The 26,800-nt window shown below is 39.7% G+C and overlaps 1 protein-coding gene across 1 annotated transcript in view; it reads right to left on the bottom strand.

The window, feature by feature from the left end:
• Positions 1 to 2,370: 2,370 nt before the first annotated feature.
• Positions 2,371 to 26,800, bottom strand: part of LOC119261806 — a 130,352-nt gene continuing 105,922 nt past the window's right edge. Inside the window, exons 7-8 of the mRNA XM_037531545.1 lie at positions 3,252 to 3,381; positions 2,371 to 2,533 (exon numbers count right to left, since the gene is read on the bottom strand). Coding sequence (XP_037387442.1) covers positions 2,371 to 2,533; positions 3,252 to 3,381 — 293 coding nt within the window. The remainder of the gene's footprint in view (positions 2,534 to 3,251; positions 3,382 to 26,800) is intronic.

Here is a 26,800-nt window from a genome sequence, read left to right as displayed (position 1 = left end):
TCATTAGTTATCTTAACTAGAGCGTCTCAGTGCTGTGGTGTGGCCTGAATCCAGATTGGAATTTTGAATGGAAATGGAGAGAGAGAAAATGTGAGTTTACCATTCTTTATTGTCCATCAGTTAACCACACAAAAACAAATAAATAATAAATATATTATTGCAAAACATCAGAAAATGTCAGATCACTACCATCTATTGGACAGAGGACCTCACCATAATCCCACACCCTTTCAAACTGTCATAGTCCTGCACTTATAGAATCCACATCTTATAGAAACTAAAATCAATCTTAATTCTTGGCTGTACCAATCCATCAAAGACCTGGCAGACATCACAATATAGAGTATAGCTTCTTCTTTCTGCAAAACAAATGCTACTTTGGCCTGACCTAAAATAAAATTAATCAACTGGTACTTTTTCCTCTTTGTTTGGCAACTAAAATAAAAATATGAAGGTTAAGACATTCACAAAAGCAGTAAAACGTGAACTCAGAAACCTAAACAAACCATTCAGTCTAGCAAACTGTGTAAAACAATGGAGCAGCTCTCTGAGGAGACTGTAGGGCTTAAAATGGACACAAATGCATTGACAGCAACTCTGCCATGCGAGCTGACTTGGTCCACTGTGATTTGTAGAGCACCCTCCATGCATGTTTCATGTCACTGGCAAGGCTGAAATGTACCTGCCAGGGAGTATCCACCTGCCTTCAGTTTAGACTGATTACATTTTTTAACACACCCTCTGTCCATGACTTTAGCATCCAGGCAATCATAGTGCAGTCCACTCAATCCAGTCAAGAGTCCTATTGTCAAGGTGTATGACTTTGCTGAACTCAGACACGTTTATCCACATAAAACACTCTCTAGACACTTTTAAGATATCTCTAATAAGAGCTTTTATCAAAAACCGACCTGCCAGGAACACAATAGGCCTGATCCGTGTGTGTGACGTGTCCCATCACCTTCTTTCAGTGATTAGCCAAAACTTTAGAGAGGACCTTGTTGTCAGCACACAGCAAGCTCACAGGCGTCCAGTTTTTGACCTCACTGAGGTCACCTTTCTTGGGCAGTAGGATGAGGACTGCTCTCCTACAGCTCACTGGCACTTGTCCTCCCCAACCACATCCCAAAATAATTTATAAACTCAATGGATAGGTCATCAATACCTGGAGCCTGCAATGCAACATCAACTGTAGCTCCTGCATGGTAATCACTTGCACCAACACTGTCACCTCAGCAAAATCAAGACCTTTATAGAACCGCTGTGATACTGACTGGTCCTCCCTATACACACTGGAGTACAGCTTTAAAAAAAAAAAAAAAACTCCACTGCCCCTCCTCCTGACCTCTGCCAGCTCTTTGAGGTCTTGGCCATCTACTGAGCAAAGGCTATGAATGAACCTGCTCTGTCCATTTTTCTTCTCCAAACTGAAGAAAAACTTTATCCATCTCTGAAATGTTCTGAAAGCGAGATCTGATCAATGCACCCTGTGCTCTCACCCCTGTAGCAGGTCTGCTAAAGCTGTTTTTCTATTCTGGAGTGGCTGGATATGGCAGTGGTCCCCCCTGTCTACCAGTCCACCAGATTTTGGAGAAATAGTATGTCATTTTCAAGCTCTGCAGCAGCCTTTTTAGTGACCCTGAGAAAGTACTGTTTACAAAACTGTTGTATTTGAATTTAGCCAACATCCCACCATTGCTGCAGTGACACATATTCATCCTTTCTGAGCCTCCATGTGTCCCAAAAGTAACTAAATGAAACTTTGAAATGAATTTCATTCAAAAGAGCTATATTAAAATGCCAATATGCTCTACTGGACCCTGTCACCATACAATGATCAGTGAAACCAACAGGTGTAATTGTTTAAAAATCTGGAGATGATGTTTACAACAATAAATCCTGTCCAGCCTAGCCAAAGAGAAAACCATCACGCACATGTGCCCATGTGTATTGTCGAGCAGTGTTTGTTTACTGCGCCACACATCAGCCAGATCATGAATCTTAATTAAGCTATTTAAAATAGGCCTCGAAGCCGTTTGTGGCTCTATGTGGTTTTTATCTAAAAGACTACCTGTGCAATTAAAATCACTCCACAACACTCCCCAAGGATTTATCAGTGTCACACTTTGCTAAAGACTGCGAGAGCTTTACTATAAAAGCACCCTCTCTGGGTGTTACTGGTGAAAAACCAAATAAACATTTTCATTCACATCAAAATGACTTGTAAAAGCCATCCCTCCATCACTTCCTTATACTCACAGGACTGAGGCAAGAAGGCCTTAGAAAAGAGCACAGCCACACCTGCACTGCTGGAGCTCCCATGGCTTAACACAACCCTGCCCCCCCACTCCCCCTGCCAGTCCACCTTCCTCACGCAGTCACTGTTTGTTTCCTGAACCCTGGCAACCCGTCCACCTGCTTAACTTTCAGCATCTCGTACAGGACTGCCCTTTTCCTCGCATCTCTGGCTCCATTCAGATTAAGCGAGTAGAGTTTGATATCATACATCTCAATGAAGAGCAGGAACAGAAACCTATGATTTAGTCACCGGGGCAATTTCATTCTGAGACAGAGTTAAAGACACTAAACTTTTCTTTGTTTTGGTCTTTTTACCGTGCTGGCTAGTCTGTCCCCTCCCTTTCCCTTGCACTGACCCACCTCGCCCAGTTAGACTGCTGTTTGCTGTTCTCCCTGAAACACTGCCCTGCTCCTCAGTTATAGTCAAACTTTCACTCTGCCCCTCATTCCCATCTCCTTCATCCTATCTTGCCCATGACCAATTGCCACGTCAGCATGACTGGGTCCAGGCTAAGCCTCCACCAGCTTTCCCGAGCAGTTCTGCACTAGGTGCCCTACCAAGCCACAGCCTAAATAAATCATTGTCCCAGCTGTGGCAAACATGACATAATCAAACTCATCAATCCTGAATGTCAGAGCCAAGCTCCATTAAACCCACACCCCTCTCCTAGCCTGACTTCCCCTGCCAACCTCCTGCCTGTGAGGGCGAGCTACATTTAATGAATAATAGAAAAGACAATAAAAAACTAAATTAAAGAGACAGAAAAAAGCCAGAAAGCCAGACGCTCTCACACATGGTCCACTCACACCTCAGACGGCCACACATGTACATGAAAGAGAGAGAACGTGAGACAGAGAGAGCGAAGGAGAACGTGAGGGAGACAGGGAGAGGGAGGTTGATGGATTTTTATCTCTCATTGATTAAATGGTAGATTTCAAGCATGTGCACAAACCTATAGAAACGTTGAATCCTTCTTCTGCATGTCTGACTGTACTTCATCAGATAAAGCGAAAGTGCCACCAATACCAGGATCACAAAGGCAGTTATCAATACAATTGACCACCATGGAGGCTGTGGTTTATCTGAAAAACACACAAAACAGACATTTTAAACTATGTGGTGTTTATTTATTATTATTTACAGTGTATTACAGTACAGAACTGCCCTCACACTGACCACATTAAACCTGATTAATCATCATTTATTACACACAGTCTGCTGTGGAGCTCCTACACACCACACACAGCTTTAATCTCCTCATTATTATTTACAGTGTATTACAGTACAGAACTGCCCTCACACTGACCACATTAAACCTGATTAATCATCATTTATTACACACAGTCTGCTGTGGAGCTCCTACACACCACACACAGCTTTAATCTCCTCATTATTATTTACAGTGTATTACAGTACAGAACTGCCCTCACACTGACCACATTAAACCTGATTAATCATCATTTATTACACACAGTCTGCTGTGGAGCTCCTACACACCACACACAGCTTTAATCTCCTCATTATTATTTACAGTGTATTACAGTACAGAACTGCCCTCACACTGACCACATTAAACCTGATTAATCATCATTTATTACACACAGTCTGCTGTGGAGCTCCTACACACCACACACAGCTTTAATCTCCTCATTATTATTTACAGTGTATTACAGTACAGAACTGCCCTCACACTGACCACATTAAACCTGATTAATCATCATTTATTACACACAGTCTGCTGTGGAGCTCCTACACACCACACACAGCTTTAATCTCCTCATTATTATTTACAGTGTATTACAGTACAGAACTGCCCTCACACTGACCACATTAAACCTGATTAATCATCATTTATTACACACAGTCTGCTGTGGAGCTCCTACACACCACACACAGCTTTAATCTCCTCATTATTATTTACAGTGTATTACAGTACAGAACTGCCCTCACACTGACCACATTAAACCTGATTAATCATCATTTATTACACACAGTCTGCTGTGGAGCTCCTACACACCACACACAGCTTTAATCTCCTCATTATTATTTACAGTGTATTACAGTACAGAACTGCCCTCACACTGACCACATTAAACCTGATTAATCATCATTTATTACACACAGTCTGCTGTGGAGCTCCTACACACCACACACAGCTTTAATCTCCTCATTATTATTTACAGTGTATTACAGTACAGAACTGCCCTCACACTGACCACATTAAACCTGATTAATCATCATTTATTACACACAGTCTGCTGTGGAGCTCCTACACACCACACACAGCTTTAATCTCCTCATTATTATTTACAGTGTATTACAGTACAGAACTGCCCTCACACTGACCACATTAAACCTGATTAATCATCATTTATTACACACAGTCTGCTGTGGAGCTCCTACACACCACACACAGCTTTAATCTCCTCATTATTATTTACAGTGTATTACAGTACAGAACTGCCCTCACACTGACCACATTAAACCTGATTAATCATCATTTATTACACACAGTCTGCTGTGGAGCTCCTACACACCACACACAGCTTTAATCTCCTCATTATTATTTACAGTGTATTACAGTACAGAACTGCCCTCACACTGACCACATTAAACCTGATTAATCATCATTTATTACACACAGTCTGCTGTGGAGCTCCTACACACCACACACAGCTTTAATCTCCTCATTATTATTTACAGTGTATTACAGTACAGAACTGCCCTCACACTGACCACATTAAACCTGATTAATCATCATTTATTACACACAGTCTGCTGTGGAGCTCCTACACACCACACACAGCTTTAATCTCCTCATTATTATTTACAGTGTATTACAGTACAGAACTGCCCTCACACTGACCACATTAAACCTGATTAATCATCATTTATTACACACAGTCTGCTGTGGAGCTCCTACACACCACCACACAGCTTTAATCTCCTCATTATTTTTTACAGTGTATTACAGTACAGAACTGCCCTCACACTGACCACATTAAACCTGATTAATCATCATTTATTACACACAGTCTGCTGTGGAGCTCCTACACACCACACACAGCTTTAATCTCCTCATTATTATTTACAGTGTATTACAGTACAGAACTGCCCTCACACTGACCACATTAAACCTGATTAATCATCATTTATTACACACAGTCTGCTGTGGAGCTCCTACACACCACACACAGCTTTAATCTCCTCATTATTATTTACAGTGTATTACAGTACAGAACTGCCCTCACACTGACCACATTAAACCTGATTAATCATCATTTATTACACACAGTCTGCTGTGGAGCTCCTACACACCACACACAGCTTTAATCTCCTCATTATTATTTACAGTGTATTACAGTACAGAACTGCCCTCACACTGACCACATTAAACCTGATTAATCATCATTTATTACACACAGTCTGCTGTGGAGCTCCTACACACCACACACAGCTTTAATCTCCTCATTATTATTTACAGTGTATTACAGTACAGAACTGCCCTCACACTGACCACATTAAACCTGATTAATCATCATTTATTACACACAGTCTGCTGTGGAGCTCCTACACACCACACACAGCTTTAATCTCCTCATTATTATTTACAGTGTATTACAGTACAGAACTGCCCTCACACTGACCACATTAAACCTGATTAATCATCATTTATTACACACAGTCTGCTGTGGAGCTCCTACACACCACACACAGCTTTAATCTCCTCATTATTATTTACAGTGTATTACAGTACAGAACTGCCCTCACACTGACCACATTAAACCTGATTAATCATCATTTATTACACACAGTCTGCTGTGGAGCTCCTACACACCACACACAGCTTTAATCTCCTCATTATTATTTACAGTGTATTACAGTACAGAACTGCCCTCACACTGACCACATTAAACCTGATTAATCATCATTTATTACACACAGTCTGCTGTGGAGCTCCTACACACCACACACAGCTTTAATCTCCTCATTATTATTTACAGTGTATTACAGTACAGAACTGCCCTCACACTGACCACATTAAACCTGATTAATCATCATTTATTACACACAGTCTGCTGTGGAGCTCCTACACACCACACACAGCTTTAATCTCCTCATTATTATTTACAGTGTATTACAGTACAGAACTGCCCTCACACTGACCACATTAAACCTGATTAATCATCATTTATTACACACAGTCTGCTGTGGAGCTCCTACACACCACACACAGCTTTAATCTCCTCATTATTATTTACAGTGTATTACAGTACAGAACTGCCCTCACACTGACCACATTAAACCTGATTAATCATCATTTATTACACACAGTCTGCTGTGGAGCTCCTACACACCACACACAGCTTTAATCTCCTCATTATTATTTACAGTGTATTACAGTACAGAACTGCCCTCACACTGACCACATTAAACCTGATTAATCATCATTTATTACACACAGTCTGCTGTGGAGCTCCTACACACCACACACAGCTTTAATCTCCTCATTATTATTTACAGTGTATTACAGTACAGAACTGCCCTCACACTGACCACATTAAACCTGATTAATCATCATTATTACACACAGTCTGCTGTGGAGCTCCTACACACCACACACAGCTTTAATCTCCTCATTATTATTTACAGTGTATTACAGTACAGAACTGCCCTCACACTGACCACATTAAACCTGATTAATCATCATTTATTACACACAGTCTGCTGTGGAGCTCCTACACACCACACACAGCTTTAATCTCCTCATTATTATTTACAGTGTATTACAGTACAGAACTGCCCTCACACTGACCACATTAAACCTGATTAATCATCATTTATTACACACAGTCTGCTGTGGAGCTCCTACACACCACACACAGCTTTAATCTCCTCATTATTATTTACAGTGTATTACAGTACAGAACTGCCCTCACACTGACCACATTAAACCTGATTAATCATCATTTATTACACACAGTCTGCTGTGGAGCTCCTACACACCACACACAGCTTTAATCTCCTCATTATTATTTACAGTGTATTACAGTACAGAACTGCCCTCACACTGACCACATTAAACCTGATTAATCATCATTTATTACACACAGTCTGCTGTGGAGCTCCTACACACCACACACAGCTTTAATCTCCTCATTATTATTTACAGTGTATTACAGTACAGAACTGCCCTCACACTGACCACATTAAACCTGATTAATCATCATTTATTACACACAGTCTGCTGTGGAGCTCCTACACACCACACACAGCTTTAATCTCCTCATTATTATTTACAGTGTATTACAGTACAGAACTGCCCTCACACTGACCACATTAAACCTGATTAATCATCATTTATTACACACAGTCTGCTGTGGAGCTCCTACACACCACACACAGCTTTAATCTCCTCATTATTATTTACAGTGTATTACAGTACAGAACTGCCCTCACACTGACCACATTAACCTGATTAATCATCATTTATTACACACAGTCTGCTGTGGAGCTCCTACACACCACACACAGCTTTAATCTCCTCATTATTATTTACAGTGTATTACAGTACAGAACTGCCCTCACACTGACCACATTAAACCTGATTAATCATCATTTATTACACACAGTCTGCTGTGGAGCTCCTACACACCACACACAGCTTTAATCTCCTCATTATTATTTACAGTGTATTACAGTACAGAACTGCCCTCACACTGACCACATTAAACCTGATTAATCATCATTTATTACACACAGTCTGCTGTGGAGCTCCTACACACCACACACAGCTTTAATCTCCTCATTATTATTTACAGTGTATTACAGTACAGAACTGCCCTCACACTGACCACATTAAACCTGATTAATCATCATTTATTACACACAGTCTGCTGTGGAGCTCCTACACACCACACACAGCTTTAATCTCCTCATTATTATTTACAGTGTATTACAGTACAGAACTGCCCTCACACTGACCACATTAACCTGATTAATCATCATTTATTACACACAGTCTGCTGTTGGAGCTCTACACACCACACACAGCTTTAATCTCCTCATTATTATTTACAGTGTATTACAGTACAGAACTGCCCTCACACTGACCACATTAAACCTGATTAATCATCATTTATTACACACAGTCTGCTGTGGAGCTCCTACACACCACACACAGCTTTAATCTCCTCATTATTATTTACAGTGTATTACAGTACAGAACTGCCCTCACACTGACCACATTAAACCTGATTAATCATCATTTATTACTACAGTCTGCTGTGGAGCTCCTACACACCACACACAGCTTTAATCTCCTCATTATTATTACAGTGTATTACAGTACAGAACTGCCCTCACACTGACCACATTAAACCTGATTAATCATCATTTATTACACACAGTCTGCTGTGGAGCTCCTACACACCACACACAGCTTTAATCTCCTCATTATTATTTACAGTGTATTACAGTACAGAACTGCCCTCACACTGACCACATTAAACCTGATTAATCATCATTTATTACACACAGTCTGCTGTGGAGCTCCTACACACCACACACAGCTTTAATCTCCTCATTATTATTTACAGTGTATTACAGTACAGAACTGCCCTCACACTGACCACATTAAACCTGATTAATCATCATTTATTACACACAGTCTGCTGTGGAGCTCCTACACACCACACACAGCTTTAATCTCCTCATTATTATTTACAGTGTATTACAGTACAGAACTGCCCTCACACTGACCACATTAAACCTGATTAATCATCATTTATTACACACAGTCTGCTGTGGAGCTCCTACACACCACACACAGCTTTAATCTCCTCATTATTATTTACAGTGTATTACAGTACAGAACTGCCCTCACACTGACCACATTAAACCTGATTAATCATCATTTATTACACACAGTCTGCTGTGGAGCTCCTACACACCACACACAGCTTTAATCTCCTCATTATTATTTACAGTGTATTACAGTACAGAACTGCCCTCACACTGACCACATTTAAACCTGATTAATCATCATTTATTACACACAGTCTGCTGTGGAGCTCCTACACACCACACACAGCTTTAATCTCCTCATTATTATTTACAGTGTATTACCGTACAGAACTGCCCTCACACTGACCACATTAAACCTGATTAATCAGCATTTATTACCACAGTCTGCTGTGGAGCTCCTACACACCACACACAGCTTTAATCTCCTCATTATTATTTACAGTGTATTACAGTACAGAACTGCCCTCACACTGACCACATTAAACCTGATTAATCATCATTTATTACACACAGTCTGCTGTGGAGCTCCTACACACCACACACAGCTTTAATCGCCTCTTATTATTTACAGTGTATTACAGTACAGAACTGCCCTCAACACTGACCACATTAAACCTGATTAATCATCATTTATTACACACAGTCTGCTGTGGAGCTCTACCACACCCACACACAGCTTTAATCTCCTCATTATTATTTACAGTGTATTACAGTACAGAACTGACCTCACACTGACCACATTAAACCTGATTAATCATCATTTATTACACACAGTCTGCTGTGGAGCTCCTACACACCACACACAGCTTTAATCTCCTCATTATTATTTACAGTGTATTACAGTACAGAACTGCCCTCACACTGACCACATTAAACCTGATTAATCATCATTTATTACACACAGTCTGCTGTGGAGCTCCTACACACCACACACAGCTTTAATCTCCTCATTATTATTTACAGTGTATTACAGTACAGAACTGCACTCACACTGACCACATTAAACCTGATTAATCATCATTTATTACACACAGTCTGCTGTGGAGCTCCTACACACCACACATCAGCTTTAATCTCCTCATTATTATTTACAGTGTATTACAGTACAGAACTGCCCTCACACTGACCACATTAAACCTGATTAATCATCATTTATTACACACAGTCTGCTGTGGAGCTCCTACACACCACACACAGCTTTAATCTCCTCATTATTATTTACAGTGTATTACAGTACAGAACTGCCCTCACACTGACCACATTAAACCTGATTAATCATCATTTATTACACACAGTCTGCTGTGTGTAATACACACCACACACAGCTTTAATCTCCTCATTATTATTTACAGTGTATTACAGTACAGAACTGCCCTCACACTGACACCATTAAACCTGATTAATCATCATTTATTACACACAGTCTGCTGTGGAGCTCCTACACACCACACACAGCTTTAATCTCCTCATTATTATTTACAGTGTATTACAGTACAGAACTGCCCTCACACTGACCACATTAAACCTGATTAATCATCATTTATTACACACAGTCTGCTGTGGAGCTCCTACACACCACACACAGCTTTAATCTCCTCATTATTATTTACAGTGTATTACAGTACAGAACTGCCCTCACACTGACCACATTAAACCTGATTAATCATCATTTATTACACACAGTCTGCTGTGGAGCTCCTACACACCACACACAGCTTTAATCTCCTCATTATTATTTACAGTGTATTACAGTACAGAACTGCCCTCACACTGACCACATTAAACCTGATTAATCATCATTTATTACACACAGTCTGCTGTGGAGCTCCTACACACCACACACAGCTTTAATCTCCTCATTATTATTTACAGTGTATTACAGTACAGAACTGCCCTCACACTGACCACATTAAACCTGATTAATCATCATTTATTACACACAGTCTGCTGTGGAGCTCCTACACACCACACACAGCTTTAATCTCCTCATTATTATTTACAGTGTATTACAGTACAGAACTGCCCTCACACTGACCACATTAAACCTGATTAATCATCATTTATTACACACAGTCTGCTGTGGAGCTCCTACACACCACACACAGCTTTAATCTCCTCATTATTATTTACAGTGTATTACAGTACAGAACTGCCCTCACACTGACCACATTAAACCTGATTAATCATCATTTATTACACACAGTCTGCTGTGGAGCTCCTACACACCACACACAGCTTTAATCTCCTCATTATTATTTACAGTGTATTACAGTACAGAACTGCCCTCACACTGACCACATTAAACCTGATTAATCATCATTTATTACACACAGTCTGCTGTGGAGCTCCTACACACCACACACAGCTTTAATCTCCTCATTATTATTTACAGTGTATTACAGTACAGAACTGCCCTCACACTGACCACATTAAACCTGATTAATCATCATTTATTACACACAGTCTGCTGTGGAGCTCCTACACACCACACACAGCTTTAATCTCCTCATTATTATTTACAGTGTATTACAGTACAGAACTGCCCTCACACTGACCACATTAAACCTGATTAATCATCATTTATTACACACAGTCTGCTGTGGAGCTCCTACACACCACACACAGCTTTAATCTCCTCATTATTATTTACAGTGTATTACAGTACAGAACTGCCCTCACACTGACCACATTAAACCTGATTAATCATCATTTATTACACACAGTCTGCTGTGGAGCTCCTACCACCACACACAGCTTTAATCTCCTCATTATTATTTACAGTGTATTACAGTACAGAACTGCCCTCACACTGACCACATTAAACCTGATTAATCATCATTTATTACACACAGTCTGCTGTGGAGCTCCTACACACCACACACAGCTTTAATCTCCTCATTATTATTACAGTGTATTACAGTACAGAACTGCCCTCACACTGACCACATTAAACCTGATTAATCATCATTTATACACACAGTCTGCTGTGGAGCTCCTACACACCACACACAGCTTTAATCTCCTCATTATTATTTACAGTGTATTACAGTACAGAACTGCCCTCACACTGACCACATTAAACCTGATTAATCATCATTTATTACACACAGTCTGCTGTGGAGCTCCTACACACCACACACAGCTTTAATCTCCTCATTATTATTTACAGTGTATTACAGTACAGAACTGCCCTCACACTGACCACATTAAACCTGATTAATCATCATTTATTACACACAGTCTGCTGTGGAGCTCCTACACACCACACACAGCTTTAATCTCCTCATTATTATTTACAGTGTATTACAGTACAGAACTGCCCTCACACTGACCACATAAACCTGATTAATCATCATTTATTACACACAGTCTGCTGTGGAGCTCCTACACACACACACAGCTTTAATCTCCTCATTATTATTTACAGTGTATTACAGTACAGAACTGCCCTCACACTGACCACATTAAACCTGATTAATCATCATTTATTACACACAGTCTGCTGTGGAGCTCCTACACACCACACACAGCTTTAATCTCCTCATTATTATTTACAGTGTATTACAGTACAGAACTGCCCTCACACTGACCACATTAAACCTGATTAATCATCATTTATTACACACAGTCTGCTGTGGAGCTCCTACACACCACACACAGCTTTAATCTCCTCATTATTATTTACAGTGTATTACAGTACAGAACTGCCCTCACACTGACCACATTAAACCTGATTAATCATCATTTATTACACACAGTCTGCTGTGGAGCTCCTACACACCACACACAGCTTTAATCTCCTCATTATTATTTACAGTGTATTACAGTACAGAACTGCCCTCACACTGACCACATTAAACCTGATTAATCATCATTTATTACACACAGTCTGCTGTGGAGCTCCTACACACCACACACAGCTTTAATCTCCTCATTATTATTTACAGTGTATTACAGTACAGAACTGCCCTCACACTCACCACATTAAACCTGATTAATCATCATTTATTACACACAGTCTGCTGTGGAGCTCCTACACACCACACACAGCTTTAATCTCCTCATTATTATTTACAGTGTATTACAGTACAGAACTGCCCTCACACTGACCACATTAAACCTGATTAATCATCATTTATTACACACAGTCTGCTGTGGAGCTCCTACACACCACACACAGCTTTAATCTCCTCATTATTATTTACAGTGTATTACAGTACAGAACTGCCCTCACACTGACCACATTAAACCTGATTAATCATCATTTATTACACACAGTCTGCTGTGGAGCTCCTACACACCACACACAGCTTTAATCTCCTCATTATTATTTACAGTGTATTACAGTACAGAACTGCCCTCACACTGACCACATTAAACCTGATTAATCATCATTTATTACACACAGTCTGCTGTGGAGCTCCTACACACCACACACAGCTTTAATCTCCTCATTATTATTTACAGTGTATTACAGTACAGAACTGCCCTCACACTGACCACATTAAACCTGATTAATCATCATTTAATACACACAGACTGCTGTGGAGCTCCTACACACCACACACAGCTTTAATCTCCTCATTATTATTTACAGTGTATTACAGTACAGAACTGCCCTCACACTGACCACATTAAACCTGATTAATCATCATTATTTACACACAGTCTGCTGTGGAGCTCCTACACACCACACACAGCTTTAATCCTCCTCATTATTATTTACAGTGTATTACAGTACAGAACTGCCCTCACACTGACCACATTAAACCTGATTAATCATCATTTATTACACACAGTCTGCTGTGGAGCTCCTACACACCACACACAGCTTTAATCTCCTCATTATTATTTACAGTGTATTACAGTACAGAACTGCCCTCACACTGACCACATTAAACCTGATAATTCATCATTTATTACACACAGTCTGCTGTGGAGCTCCTACACACCACACACAGCTTTAATCTCCTCATTATTATTTACAGTGTACTACAGTACAGAACTGCCCTCACACTGACCACATTAAACCTGATTAATCATCATTTATTACACACAGTCTGCTGTTGGAGCTCCTACACACCACACACAGCTTTAATCTCCTCATTATTATTTACAGTGTATTACAGTACAGAACTGCCCTCACACTGACCACATTAAACCTGATTAATCATCATTTATTACACACAGTCTGCTGTGGAGCTCCTACACACCACACACAGCTTTAATCTCCTCATTATTATTTACAGTGTATTACAGTACAGAACTGCCCTCACACTGACCACATTAAACCTGATTAATCATCATTTATTACACACAGTCTGCTGTGGAGCTCCTACACACCACACACAGCTTTAATCTCCTCATTATTCTTTACAGTGTATTACAGTACAGAACTGCCCTCACACTGACCACATTAAACCTGATTAATCATCATTTATTACACACAGTCTGCTGTGGAGCTCCTACACACCACACACAGCTTTAATCTCCTCATTATTATTTACAGTGTATTACAGTACAGAACTGCCCTCACACTGACCACATTAAACCTGATTAATCATCATTTATTACACACAGTCTGCTGTGGAGCTCCTACACACCACACACAGCTTTAATCTCCTCATTATTATTTACAGTGTATTACAGTACAGAACTGCCCTCACACTGACCACATTAAACCTGATTAATCATCATTTATTACACACAGTCTGCTGTGGAGCTCCTACACACCACACACAGCTTTAATCTCCTCATTATTATTTACAGTGTATTACAGTACAGAACTGCCCTCACACTGACCACATTAAACCTGATTAATCATCATTTATTACACACAGTCTGCTGTGGAGCTCCTACACACCACACACAGCTTTAATCTCCTCATTATTATTTACAGTGTATTACAGTACAGAACTGCCCTCACACTGACCACATTAAACCTGATTAATCATCATTTATTACACACAGTCTGCTGTGGAGCTCCTACACACCACACACAGCTTTAATCTCCTCATTATTATTTACAGTGTATTACAGTACAGAACTGCCCTCACACTGACCACATTAAACCTGATTAATCATCATTTATTACACACAGTCTGCTGTGGAGCTCCTACACACCACACACAGCTTTAATCTCCTCATTATTATTTACAGTGTATTACAGTACAGAACTGCCCTCACACTGACCACATTAAACCTGATTAATCATCATTTATTACACACAGTCTGCTGTGGAGCTCCTACACACCACACACAGCTTTAATCTCCTCATTATTATTTACAGTGTATTACAGTACAGAACTGCCCTCACACTGACCACATTAAACCTGATTAATCATCATTTATTACACACAGTCTGCTGTGGAGCTCCTACACACCACACACAGCTTTAATCTCCTCATTATTATTTACAGTGTATTACAGTACAGAACTGCCCTCACACTGACCACATTAAACCTGATTAATCATCATTTAATACACACAGTCTGCTGTGGAGCTCCTACACACCACACACAGCTTTAATCTCCTCATTATTATTTACAGTGTATTACAGTACAGAACTGCCCTCACACTGACCACATTAAACCTGATTAATCATCATTTAATACACACAGACTGCTGTGGAGCTCCTACACACCACACACAGCTTTAATCTCCTCATTATTATTTACAGTGTATTACAGTACAGAACTGCCCTCACACTGACCACATTAAACCTGATTAATCATCATTTATTACACACAGTCTGCTGTGGAGCTCCTACACACCACACACAGCTTTAATCTCCTCATTATTATTTACAGTGTATTACAGTACAGAACTGCCCTCACACTGACCACATTAAACCTGATTAATCATCATTTATTACACACAGTCTGCTGTGGAGCTCCTACACACCACACACAGCTTTAATCTCCTCATTATTATTTACAGTGTATTACAGTACAGAGCTGCCCTCACACTGACCACATTAAACCTGATTAATCATCATTTATTACACACAGTCTGCTGTGGAGCTCCTACACACCACACACAGCTTTAATCTCCTCATTATTATTTACAGTGTATTACAGTACAGAACTGCCCTCACACTGACCACATTAAACCTGATTAATCATCATTTATTACACACAGTCTGCTGTGGAGCTCCTACACACCACACACAGCTTTAATCTCCTCATTATTATTTACAGTGTATTACAGTACAGAACTGCCCTCACACTGACCACATTAAACCTGATTAATCATCATTTATTACACACAGTCTGCTGTGGAGCTCCTACACACCACACACAGCTTTAATCTCCTCATTATTATTTACAGTGTATTACAGTACAGAACTGCCCTCACACTGACCACATTAAACCTGATTAATCATCATTTATTACACACAGTCTGCTGTGGAGCTCCTACACACCACACACAGCTTTAATCTCCTCATTATTATTTACAGTGTATTACAGTACAGAACTGCCCTCACACTGACCACATTAAACCTGATTAATCTCGGCTGAACTACAGTCAGTACAGAAAAAGGAACTAGAAAGAACAACACCTTCATGAATACAGAGTTAAATCTCATTAAATATATACCTTGTATGGCCACGGTGTAGATGTGAATATCCTCTTTGTTCCTGGAGTCCCGTATTGTATAAACTCCACTATCAGATACCTTTGTTTTTTTCAGCTCAAGAACAGTTTGGACTGACGCTCTTTGTTCATACTCAGGTTTACACTGAGGTGAGGGTCCATCCACTGTACAGATCTGACCACTGGATGCACCTGTGCTGCTATAAATCACCTCCACTGATTCTGATATGTCCAAATCCAGGAACAGCGATTCACCAGGCATTATCTGATGAGGAGTTTTCAAGGCTAAAGCAAAAAACAATCAGAAATTTCACCAGTTGTTACTAATTCTCTGGAGTTCAGACAGTAAATGATGGTGGAAAAAAGCTGCTAAACACTTACGCTCAATCCTTAGGGCCACATCACGGAGGTAGTTACCATCACAGTCACACGTGTACCAGCCTCTCTTACTGAAATCAGCTTCAGTGATGGTGAGAGAGAAATCTCCCTTCAGGTACTGATCATGGATCATCTGATATCCCTCCTTCACTGATCTACATGAAGTCTGATCACACTCAGCCAGAACATCACCGGGTTTATGGTATTTGGTCCATCTGGCCAAACCAGGACATCTCCCAGAGCAGGGCAGAGTAGCAGAGTCATAAAGCTTCACCTTCACTGAAGGAACAGTAGATTCAGAGTCTGAAAGAGAGAGAATAAGAACTTGGTTACTTAAATGTTTGAGTCAGAATATTGGATTTTTATTATAATCATATGTTAAAGAAATAGATTTAGAAATATCAAGCTGAATATTTTAAATAATACAGCTTCGGGAGATCACGTGACCGATTTCCCGGGATGGCAGCACGCAGCTAGAGCTCTCGCATCTTTCCCCGTTTTCTGTTCTTTTTTTGACGTTTTAATATTTCTACTTGAATTCTTTTGCTGGTGACAGGATGGCTGAGATGTCTACCGCAAAATCAAGACCAATTCCCTCTCCAGTTGTCTTCCCAATCAAGAAAAAACAAAGGCAAAGTGACTCACCCGAATTCGCTAAAATGGCGGACCTGCTAGCCGAGTCGTTGGAAAAACAGGCCAGTTTACTCCAGACGCAGATTGAGGTACTAGCGGAAAACTTTAAGGCTCAGCTCTCCATGATTCGGGATGAATTTTCAGCTCAGATGAAACCAGTGTTGGCACTTATATCGAGGGTGGACTCTGTGTTAGGCGAACAGCGCGAGCAGAAAAGTTTGCTGAATGAACATACTTCACTTCTAGAGGCCATGGAGAAGAAGCTGGCTGACCTAGAGGACCGCTCCCGCCGCAACAACGTTCGCCTGGTGGGTCTCCCCGAGGGAACCGAAGGTAGCGACCCCACTGGCTTTATTCAAAAGGCTATCAAAGAGTGGTTTCCAGCACTGGACACCGCCGAGATGGAAGTGGAAAGAGCTCACCGCGTCTACAGAAGTCAGAATGACTCACGCAACTCCCCGCGCGTCTTCATCTTCAAACTCCTGCGGTACCAGGACAGGCAGCGTCTCCTGAAGGCAAGCAGGGCCAGCGGTCCCATCTCCCATTCGGGCGCTAATCTTCGATTCTTCGTTGATTATAGCTCCTTCACTTCTAAGAGAAGAATGGCTTTTCTTCCACTTCAGAAGTCTCTCCGAGCAGAGGGTATTGAAAGCTTTTTGCTTTATCCAGCTCAGCTGAAAGTCACCATCTCAGGTACTGGGCACATTTTTTCTTCGCCCCAAGAAGCAGAGGAGCGGCTGCAGCTTCTGTCTAGGAACACCGTCAGCCCTATGTAACTCCTAAGTTTTCCGACATCGCGTGTTCGCCTCCTCTGTTATATCTACCTTCTTTGGTTTTGAAATTTTATAAGTTTGATTCTTGGGGAGAGACCCTGTTTTTTATTTATTTTATTATTCCCCATTGTACGTTTTGATATTCAATATAAGGTTGATATATCTGTAATGTCAGGGGTGCGGTGCGATTTCTCGCTGCCGGGCTTAAGCCGGCTAACGTGTCATGGCTCATCTATATGTTGGGTCTGGAGCCGGGGAGAAAAAAGTTCTCCCTTGGGTTCTCCCCGTTCCAGAGGGGTTTGTTAAAACTGTTCTAATATGGGATTTATGGTTTTATGGCACCCAGGGTTGTTTGTTCTCTGGCCAGTTCCTTTTGATGTTTAAGACAGTATCTCATTTATTTACTAGTAATCTCCCAAACATTACAGTTATATTTTCTATTTTTCCTAGTTTATTTCGTCTTGTTCATCCTAGTTTTTATAATCACTTATGTCTGTAGTAACAGTATTGTCCTGGAATGTACGGGGCCTGAATTCGCCTTCAAAGAGAGTCTCCTGCCTAGAGATTTTGCGGAGGAAAGGAATAGATATCGCTCTACTACAAGAATCCCATCTTTTACACACCGATGTGGCTAGAATGTCAAATAAATATTTTAAGGTAGCAGCACATTCCTCTGCTAAGAAAAAACATAACGGCACATTAATTATCTTACGTAGGAAATTGAATATATCAATCCTTCACACAGGTGCTGACATATCTGGTCGAATTTCTCACATTACGGTGATTATTGGTGGTAAAAAACTCACTTTTGTTTCAGTTTATGCTCCAGCTGTGTTTGACTCGGAGTTTTTTGTAGCTCTATCTAAATATCTCGCTAAATTCGATTCTCTGTTACTTATTGGTGCAGATATGAATGCTGTTCCTAATAATTCGTTAGATCGCTTGAATGCAAATCACTCTGATATACAAATTAAATCCACCCTTGCTCTGAACGAACTTATCTCCGATTTCACTTTGATCGATGTATGGCGTACCCTAAATCCATCCTCCAGAGAATATACTTATTTCTCTGCCAGACATAAATCATTCTCCAGAATTGATGTTCTTTTGACATCTTCCTCTCTGCTACAAATGACACATTCAGCTGATATTTGTCCGCTCTCATTGTCGGATCACCATCCTAACATTGCAAAGATAACATTTTTCAAATTATCACAGCGCGCAACCAAATGTCATTTTAACACTACATTATTGCAAAACACTAAATTTATATCTGATTTTTGTGCCTCGTTCAAGGAATTTACAGATTTAAACTATGGTTCTGTTCAAAATGATCAATTTCTATGGGGAGCGATTAAAGGCTTTATTAGGGGCTATTCTATTTCTTTTGCTTCTCACCTAAATGAAACAAAATTGTCTAAAATTAATCACCTTGAATATAAAATATTTACCCTATCTCACTCTTTACAACATAATTTTGATAAATCAGTTGCAACTGAATTAGAACTGGCTAAAAAAGAGCTTAATTCAATTCTTAAACGACACTCTGAATTTTTAATTCATAGAACAAGACAGTATTATTATTTTCACAGTAGCCGACCAAGCCATTTACTTGCTCTTAAACTACGTAGTAATGAAAGTTTTTCGGACATCCATACTTTACAATCTCCACAGGGTGACTTAATCACAGATTCTTCCAAAATTAATCTTATCTTCCAACAGTTTTATAAAGAACTATACCATTCCCAACCTGGCCCATATCATGATGATCACACATTATTTCTTAGGGATTTAAATTTGCCCTCTTTATCCACAGAAGAAGCAGAAACCCTAGGCCAACCACTTACATTGGATGAAATAAAAACTACATTACAAGCCATGAAAAAATCAAAAGCGCCTGGACTTGAAGGGATCCCCCCAGAATTTTATCTAACCTTTTTCCCACAAATTGGTCCATTTCTATTAGACATGTTTAATAAGTCAATTGAATTGGGTTCTTTTCATAGGGATGCAAATATAGCTGTGATTTCTCTTCTCCTTAAGCCTGGAAAAGATCCGACTTTACCTACTAGTTATCGTCCTCTATCACTAATTGGGGCTGACGTTAAACTTTTTGCGAAAATATTAGCTGGCAGACTGGAAGCCTATATGTCCAAATTAATACATTGTGAAAAAACAGGATTCATTAAATCTCGTTTCTCTTCAGACAATGTACGACGATTGCTACACGTGCTGGACCATACTCCCAACTCAGCAACACTATGTGCTATTCTCTCACTCGATGCAGAGAAAGCATTTGATCGTTTGGATTGGAATTTTCTATGGAGTGTACTTGAAATAATGGGCCTTGGTCACAACTTCATAAACATGATCAAAATTCTGTACTCCAACCCTTCTGCCACTGTTATAACTGGTGCAAAATTTTCATAATTTTTTCCAATATTACGAGGCTCTAGGCAGGGCTGTCCCCTCTCCCCGTTTTTGTTTGCCCTCTCCCTTGAACCACTTGCACAGGCAATTCGCCTCTCCAGCACCTACTCTCCTGTTGGAATCCTTAATACCCAGCATTACATCTCTCTGTATGCAGATGATATTTTGCTTTTTGTTAACAATGTCCCTCAAACTCTCCCTCATTTATTAACTATCTTGGATATATTTGGCAGTCATTCTGGCTACAAAGTAAATAAGACCAAGTCTGCTTTGCTCCCTCTGAATGAACCCATGAGGAAGCTTAATATTCACTCACCAATCCCTGTAGTGGAACATTTCAAATACCTTGGTATAGAAATTTACCCATCTCTCAATAAGACCGTACAATTCAATTACAATCATATATTGGAACAGGTTAGTAATGATCTAAAAAAATGGAATAAGATGACGGACACATTTCAAACATGTATTTCTGTAATTAAAATGAATATTCTTCCCAGACTTAATTTAATTGCCTCTATGATTCCTTTATCCCCCCCAACTAATTTTTGGAAGAAACTTAATTCTACTGTTTCGTTTTATTTATGGAGAGGTAAAAGACCTAGATACAAATATCTCAATCTACAACGTTGCAAAACTGATGGTGGCCTCTCAATTCCGAATTTTAAGTTATACTACTATTCCTTTGTCCTCAGAGTTTTAACGGTGTGGCTTGACCCTGACATAAAGACTTCATGGCGCCCTGTAGAAGAATGTACAGTCGCTCCATATAGACTACAAGATTTCATTTACTCTAATATTTCGCTCAAGAACTGTACATTGAAATATGGACCAGTCATTAGCAACTTACTTTCCGTGTGGAGAGATGTAGAAAAAATAACAAATGTCACCTCCATGTGGCACAAAGTTATAAATAATAATTATAAACTCCTTACCGCCAATAAACCTTTTTCTTTCCCTGCATGGCAACAAAATGGAATTAACACTCTGGGCGATGTCATTGGTGAGGCTGGTCTCTGGACATTCCAGGACTTACAATCTTTTTACAGTTTACCTGGTTTTTCTTTCTTTCTTTATTTACGCCTGCGCGCCACCATGAAAACATACGGGGTTCCTTGGAATTCTCCTTTGTCTCCTCACCCTTTACATAATTTTTTCTATGGCAATATGGAAACACGAGGCTTGGTCTCAGCCATCTATATTACACTACTCCAAACCACATACAAACCATTAGGAATTCAGACAATCTGGGAAAAAGAACTCAAACTTTCTGATGATCAAACTGATTGGCAAACAGTCTGAAACAATATTATCTCTTCCTCAAAAAATCCAAATAAATGTTTAAATACTATTTGACACCTTGTAAGCGTTATTTTATGCACCTTATCCCTTCTCCTTTGTGTACATTTTGTTCTTATGGTGCATATGGTACCTTTCTGCACATGTTCTGGGAATGCCCCAAGGTGTACAAATTTTACCACAATCCCAATGTCACCTCAACTTTTTCTTCTGAATGATGACTCCTGTTGTAATTTGAACAGCACAGAAAAGAAAGTCTGGATGGCTGGCACAACTGCAGCCAAAAAATTACTGGCTTTGCATTGGCAACCCCCACATTCCCTGAGCCGGAGAAAATGCCGGAGATTCTTTCCTGTATAGACGTTGTCAACCTGGAACTTTCAACTGCCCGCATTCATGGCGCTAAGGAAAAGACACTAATGGCTTGGGAGAATGCTGCTGACATGTTTACAACACTGCTTTGAACTTGCCTAATCTTATCTCTGATCACTGTTTTTAATGTAACATTGTTTTTGATTTAACTGGCTACTGGAGAAGGGTGCCTTGGGGAGGGAGGGTGGGAGTTCGTGGGAGGTGTACACAATCACCCCCATTCTTGATTTTATACTGTAATGTATGTTATTGCTTATAGGTGGAAAATAATGAAAATAAATAAATAATTGATCAAAATTAAATAAATAAATAATACAGCTTTTCAGCAGCTCTTTCAAATCACAATCTTTGTATTAGGAATATACAATTAAGTGCAAAGCAAAAATAAATTCCCTTTAAAAAAAGCATTTTGTACACAATGTCTATATCCGTCAGAGCTAGTGTTATTAAAGCATGTTCAAGCATTTACACTCACCACAGGCCGTATTACAGAAAATTCTTAAGTCTGAGATCATATCTCATTGGCCTTGTTGTCATGGTAACTTCAGTTAAGACTGAGTTCAGGACAGAAGTCATTACAGAACATAAGTTCTTAAGTCCATAATCTTATTTCCAGATAAGAAAATGGTTTTATAGAAACATCCTTAGTCACTAAAATATCCTAAATATTTTCTTAACTTTAAGACAAACCCTGAACTTCTGCTTAAAGTTTCCATTTTACCCTTAAAACATTCAGTTGGGAATAGAAACTGTTGTTTATGGGCAGCTGTAACAGAACAACATCAGCATTTACTAGCATAATGGCTTTCCATTTATTCATCATACAGAATGATGATGCAGATGTAAAATACTCGTAAGGCTTTTGATGATAACCAAATGATGTGTTGCATTTCAATGACACAATGCTTATTAGCAACTACCATTAGCAGTCTCCCATGGGCCATGATGCTACAGTTAGCTGAGTTGCAGTCAGATCTGGACCCAACAAGACATCACTGTGCTCTCCCAGTCGTGATACAGGTAACGCACTCCGTTTTTGTCAAAGGCGATATTAAAAGCAAAGTTGCTGATATAGATATATTACTCAGCCAGCCATGCCATATAATCTCAAAGAAGAAGCAACTGCAATCAATAATTTGGCACCTTTGTATATCCAGTTTCGTAGTGAAGTAGAGCTCACAGACGGCGAAAGAGGATTCTTTCAGGATTCTTTCTATTAATATTATTCAGTATTATCATTGCACTTTGTATAGCACTTTGGCCAACTGACGTTGTTTTTAAATGTGCTTTATAAATAAATTTGACATTGACATCTGCACAAAATTCTTGTGTGCAAAGGGCTTAGCATAGGAGCACCACTGTTCCCACCACCCGTTTTTTTTTGTACAGCAGTTTTTTTTCCACTCATGAGACTACTATTTTTTTTTTAATTTACCGATTCTTCAGTCCGATAAAGCATGCAGACAGCTTCTCTGCTATTTGTGCCCATTTACTGGTCTTGTCTTGAAGCGTTTATGTGTGTCACGCCTCATGCGGACTTCCCCGGTGTTGCAAACTCCATTTCCCATGAAACCATGGAAGGACATGTGACTTCGGACTTCCCGGACTCATCGGAGTCCATATTGGACTCCATATCCCAGGAGACAACAAGGGATCATATGACCGTTGACGATTGGTCTCGAACCTATCAGCGTTCACAGTCGCCGGATTACTGAATATTTTCACCTGTGTCATACGATCACCGTAGTTTAGTATATAAGCCCGGGCTATAGATAGGTTAAGTTGTGAAGTATTGTTTCTCTGGTAAACTTGCTGAGAGTTCCTTCTGATTGCCTTTATCTGTTTTTGACTCTGACCTGTTCTTGTTTTTCTTCTTGCCCTTTTGATTTTGTTTGCTGGTTTTGGATTTGTGTATTTGACCTCTTTTTGCTTGTTTTTTTTGACAATTTTGGATTGCCCTTTTGTTTAGTCTGCCTTGTGAGATGATCACCTTTGTGATCATCTATGTTCTTCTGGCTTTGACACCCATATGTACTTTGACTTCGACTTGGCCTCACGTAATTAAACCCACTTTTTTCCCTTTAATCCATGCTCATCTGGAACTTGCTGAATCGTCACAATGTGAACTGAAAATTTTCAGAATAAAAATGTTAAAAGAACTTCCAGTTCATTGAATATATGTTTTTAAAGAAAAAAGCTTTTTTTTGTTTATCCGTTTTACGGAAATCATTTTACACAAGTTTACAGTATTGCCAACTGACTGTAAATATTCATTTATTTTATGTTGTTTTTGCTCCAAAAGTTCTGCGTATGGTTGGTTGCTAGGTAATGGTCATGACAGTTGATATTTCATTTGTTTTAGCAAGATTTCCTAACTGGAGATAAGAAGCTGAAGATAAGATTCCTGAATTGAGATGAGATTTGCTTCTGTAATATGAATGTAAAATCTTGACCTGTCAGATCTTAGGTAAAGAGATACAGAGACATCTGGAATTACTGTCACCGTTAGTAAAACTGTAAACTAGGAACTGTAAACACCTCACTGGGATTGAAAAGAAGATTTTAATTAATGTCTGTGAGACAAAGAGGAGACAGACAAAATTTAGTTCACACACTATCCAAAAACACAATCATAGCAGAGACCTACTAATCCATGATGGGACAAAAAACAGGTTAACAACATGTACAAAGAAAAATCTCAGAAAGAACACAGTAAACCAGGGGTGCCCTGTTGGCACTACACTGTCCTGTAGTCTGAGTCAGGTCCAGATTAGGAGCTCCAGGTCTAAACTAGACTCATTCATCATAAAAATGAACCACTGTCTAATCATATGATAGACATTTATCCCCTGAATATCACCAGCTCCTCTGAATTATGAGGTTAACAAGTTCAAATATGAGTTGCTACATGTGCACTAACACTGCTGTCTGTTTATATTCAGGTGCTTGTAGCATGTAGGCAGCATAATTCATATTTCCACATTTAAATGACCTTGCAGATCTCTTATTAACTGTCTTTGTTACACATTTTCAAATGAATGCGTGTGGATAGGATGAATAGGGCAAAAAACCTCAGCTGAGTTTAAGAAACTGAAACATTCTCATTTGAAATATTAATTACTGTTTCAGTCTGGACTTGCTCCATTCATGTGATAGATCTAGTACTTTTGATCATTTTCTTTTCTCTTTAACCCTCTGGGCCGGATGAGTCTTTTACTCTCATGACAGGAACAAGCCTAAATGAGCAGTTTACGGGCAGTGTGCTTGGAAAAATGTACTAACAGGCCCTACTACTGTCACTGTTACGCTCATTTTCTGCTTTATTTTAAGCTTATTGACAGCTTCATTATTTCACCACTCCTTTTAAACCCCGTCCCTCTAAAGTGAGCAGGTAAAGGCTGAGGTTGGGTACAGTTTGCATGACAGTCTCATGTTGCACTGCTCTGCACTCGTATGTATTCTTGACCCTCTGTGTGACTCCACTCCCGCTGAACATTTGTAGAAGGAATTAGTTGTTCCTTCATTTCTGTTCACTGACAGTAAAGTTAACAACACTTTTCTGATATTTGGGGTATGTGAGGGACAGGACCATAACTAGGATCAACTGTTTAGTGAGGTTCATTCACATGCTTATTTACCTTTTACTGCTAACTTTTCACTTCAGCCCTACATGCTTCCATAAACTACTATTACTGCTCTACAAACTGACACTCGTTACCCTATTTAATTTTATTCAGCTATATATTTAATAATGTATTTATCTGTATGGTTTCAGCTACTGGAGCAGCTACTGGAATTAGGCTAAAGCATACTAATTTAGCCAAGAATGTTATGAGTAGCCCAAACAAAATACTAATTGTGGGGTTCACATTTTGCAATCATAACATGTTAGTCACACTGATAAATTCTCACATCTATAACATACAAATGCCTGACCATCTCAGTATGTCAAAGTCACTCTTGGTAGTGGTACCTTGTGGTACCGTGATCGGACGCCACCTGTGCAGCAAGTCCACTCGTGAAATTTCCTCACTACTAAATATTCCACAGTCCACTGTCAGTGGGATTATAACAAAGTGGAAACGACTGGGATTGACAGCAGCTCAGCCACGAAGTGGTCGGCCACGTAAAATGACAGAGCGGTCAGCGGATGCTGAGGGGCATAGTGCGCAGAGGTCACCGACTTTCTGCAGAGTCCATCGCTACAGACCTC

The sequence above is a fragment of the Pygocentrus nattereri genome, chromosome 20, assembly GCF_015220715.1.
Source record: "Pygocentrus nattereri isolate fPygNat1 chromosome 20, fPygNat1.pri, whole genome shotgun sequence".
Classification (NCBI taxonomy): Eukaryota; Metazoa; Chordata; class Actinopteri; order Characiformes; family Serrasalmidae; genus Pygocentrus; species Pygocentrus nattereri.
Note: the sequence above shows the minus strand (reverse complement) of the source record. Positions and strands in the feature narration are given on the sequence as shown.